This window comes from Myotis brandtii, unplaced genomic scaffold (assembly GCF_000412655.1).
Source record: "Myotis brandtii unplaced genomic scaffold, ASM41265v1 scaffold583, whole genome shotgun sequence".
Taxonomy (NCBI): Eukaryota; Metazoa; Chordata; class Mammalia; order Chiroptera; family Vespertilionidae; genus Myotis; species Myotis brandtii.
In genome coordinates, this window is record NW_005370191.1 from 538,006 (window position 1) to 541,283 (window position 3,278).

Sequence of the window (3,278 nt, forward strand, 5' to 3'; positions counted from 1 at the left end):
CAGCCCGCGGGGGAGGCACGGGCTCGGGAGGGGCGTTCTTCTTCCGCTTCCGCTTCTCCTCCACCTCCTCGATGATGCTGACCACGTCATCCGCTGGCAGGTGGAGTTTGGTGGACAGCTCAATGAGGCTATCGATGGTCTGTGGGTCCATCTCTTCGTCGTCGTCTTCCTCCTCTCCGCCCTCCTCGGCCCGCTCGGCGTCCTGCCGACGGTGGCCAGGCATCTCCTCCTGGGACCGCTTGTCCTCGGCGGCGGCTTCCCCGTCCTCCTCCTCCTCAGCGAACAGTAACGCGTTCTGCCGCGCCCTCTCCGCCTCCTCCGCCTCCGCCTCCGCCTCCGCCGCCTCCTCGTCCTCTTCCCCCACCCTCTCCTCACCGCCGCGTCTCTCCTGCTCCACCTCCTCCTCCTCCCTCTCGCTCTCTCGCTCCTTCTCCGGCTGCAGCCCCCGACCCCCCAGGCTGCGTTGCCGGGCCCCACCCTGTAGCAAATACTGGAGTAGCAGGTCCGAAGCCAGGTCCGCCAGCCGCTCTTCTTGCGCCGCGGCCTGCCGGGTGGCCTCCGCCTGCCGCCTCCCTGCCTCTACCTGAGCCAGCCCTTGCTGTAGAAGGCGCTCCCCCGCCTCGGAGCCGCTCAGGAGTGAGCTCTCCGGCCGGCGCGCCTTGGGGAAGGGGGTGCCCAGGCTTTGGTACGCCTTGGACAGGGGTGCCAATGCGTCGCCTAGGTGTGTTTTGGGGGAAGGCACTTTTTCCCCGAACTGGTGGGCTTCGGGAAGGGGGCGGCTCTCGGGCATCTGAACCTGGAATTGCTGGGGAGCCGGGGGTGGCAGGGGCGCGCGCTCCGGGACACGCGCCTGGAACTCTCCCCAGGAAGCGCGCCACACGCGCTCGGGCCCGGGGCTCTCCAGGTTGACTCGGGTCAGCGTGTGCGTGCGAGTTTCCGTCTCTGCTGCTGCGGTCTCCTGCTGGCGCTTGGCGCTGCTCGGACTGAAATCTCTCAGTTCCTGGAGCAGGGCAGCCAGCGCCTCAAGCTCCTCGGAGGGGTCGCTCGCCTCGGGACCGTTCTCCTGAGTCTGAGGGCGAGGCGGGGCCGCGGGCGCATGAGTCTCTGGCGCTGGGAGGCTGTGGGTCTGGCTTCTCACGGTCTCAGTTAACAGAGCTTCTGCTGCTTCTTCCGCTGGCTTCAGTTGGGAGCCGCCTGGCGCCGGGGGCGAGGCCGGGCGGTCAAGTGCCTGTAACAGCACCGCGGCCAGCGCCCGGGGATCCACACCCTGGAAAAGCTCTCCCTCGTCCTGCGGCTCTGAATTTCGAGCGGCTCGGACCTCTGGGGTGCGACCATCCTTCAGCCCGGGCACTGCGTCCCCAGCTACGGATTCTTTATGCTCAGAGCTGAGGGGAGGTGACTGTGCCTCAAGGCGCCCGGGGGGCGCTCCTCCCAGCCCCTTAATCAGTAGAAGGAAGCAGAAGAGGGCGGAAACTGGCAACCTGAGCGATTTCATGACCAGGGGACTGTCGGAGACTGAAAAATAGGAGGGGTGGAAAGAAAGAAAGGATTTCTTTAAGAATTTTCTGCTCTCTGGTTCTACGTTCCTTTCCCCCACCTTTAATCAGGGTTTCCCCTAACCTTTCCCAGAAGAGGGACCTTTAGGCGCAAAGAACGAAGATGTGCCGATCTCTGAAGTCGTGTAGATGGGAAAATGCCCACAACCCTCGCACCCACGGTGCCTCCTCGCCCCCTTCTCTGAGCCATCTCGGTGCCCGCGCCCACGTACTAAGCAGTGAGGATAAGGGGGAAATCTCTGCTCCCTCCCCACAGGACACTCTGGATGGTGCGTGGGCGACTTCAGCAGCAAGAAAAAAGCGGCGACTCCCCACTTACCAGAGACCCTTACGGGGGTCTTCCCGATGTGTTGTCAACACCCCCATCTAGGAGAGAACCCTCCCTCACACCCACCGTTGCCAGGGTTGAGGGACAGACAGCGGAGTATTTACCAGCTGGTGTCACGACGCAGGAGGTGGAGAGGAGGGTCGAGGCGGGGTGGGGACAGGGAAGGTCGGAACGCTTCCGCCTCGGCTCCGAGAGGTGGCTAGGATAGGACCGATGGTCGAGGTCTGGCGTCCAGTGGGCTGGGCTCAGCTGGGTCCGGGCGGCTCGCTCGCTCCGGCTTCAGCACGCTGGACAGCGCCCGCGCCGCTGCCGCCTTATAAACGGGAGCGCGCAGTGTCACGTGGGATTGCCCCGCCCCATTGACGTCAATGTTCATTCATGGGGAAGCGGGCGGGCGCCTAGAGGCGGGAGGATGCCCAACGATTGGAGGATGCGGGGTTCTCCCGGCCTGCGACTGCGCACTGGGGTCCTCGGCTGGAGGGGCGTGCGCTAGTGGAGCACCGGGGAAAAGAATGAATGAAGGAATGAATGAATGAAATGTCGAGGCGGGCGGGGTTGGGGGCTATGAATGAATGAAGGAGGGACAAGGAGAAAAGGATGAATGAATGAATGAATGGAAAGGTGGATGCAGAGACACTGCAAGACAGAAGGGTGGGTTTTACCCAACAATTTGCAGCGGCGGGAGCCCGCATCGCGAAACGGATGGGGCACTCCCAGGTCTGACAGGGCACCAGTAAGAAATCCATGCTGGGGAGGGGGAGAATAAGGAATCCAAAGCGGGGGAGGTAGGGGCAGTCTCCCCATCCTCCGATCTCAGGGTCCATGGGGAACACGCCCAAGGACGGCGTGAACCTGAGAAAAGAGACCTGCGCGCCTGCGGGCGCTGTCCGCGGATCGGCGGTGCGGGGTGCGGGCCCTGGGCCGGGGCAGATGGGTGGATCTTGCGGTTTTGGTAATCCCACCGACAAGGGTCCAAGTTGGAAGAGAAAGAAAAGACTGAGGATGTGTGTGCCTCTGTCGTGTCTGTACATTGTCGGTGCGTGTCTGAAGAAAAAGGTGTGTCTGTCCAGTTGACTCTGTAGCGTCTGTTGGCGCCTCCGCTGTGCCCCCTTTCAGCCCACTACTCCCCATCCCCCTTCAGTTTCTTTTTCTCCTGCTCCATCCCCCCCTCCCCAAAAGGACGTTTGGAGGGCAAGAGCAAACCAGGTGGGGAGGGGGTTGCGCAGGTGGGGGGCGGTGGCTCAACTCCAGCTCTCTCCATTGCTTAAAGGGAAGGTTGAAACACGATGCGGGAGGTGGGGGTGGGCATGCAACGTCAGAGAACGCCCCTTACTGCAACCAGACCCCTCGACCATATCTCCGGCCTGAGGGGTTGGGGCTGGGGGCATGGACGG

At 63.2% G+C, this 3,278-nt stretch overlaps 1 protein-coding gene across 1 annotated transcript in view; it reads right to left on the reverse strand.

Annotated features, from left to right (window-relative positions):
* VGF (VGF nerve growth factor inducible) overlaps window positions 1-3,278 on the reverse strand; it is a 6,413-nt gene that overhangs the window by 2,572 nt on the left and 563 nt on the right. Inside the window, exons 2-3 of the mRNA XM_014550155.1 lie at window positions 1,989-2,373; window positions 1-1,515 (exon numbers count right to left, since the gene is read on the reverse strand). Coding sequence (XP_014405641.1) covers window positions 1-1,495 — 1,495 coding nt within the window. The 5' untranslated portion in view covers window positions 1,496-1,515; window positions 1,989-2,373. The remainder of the gene's footprint in view (window positions 1,516-1,988; window positions 2,374-3,278) is intronic.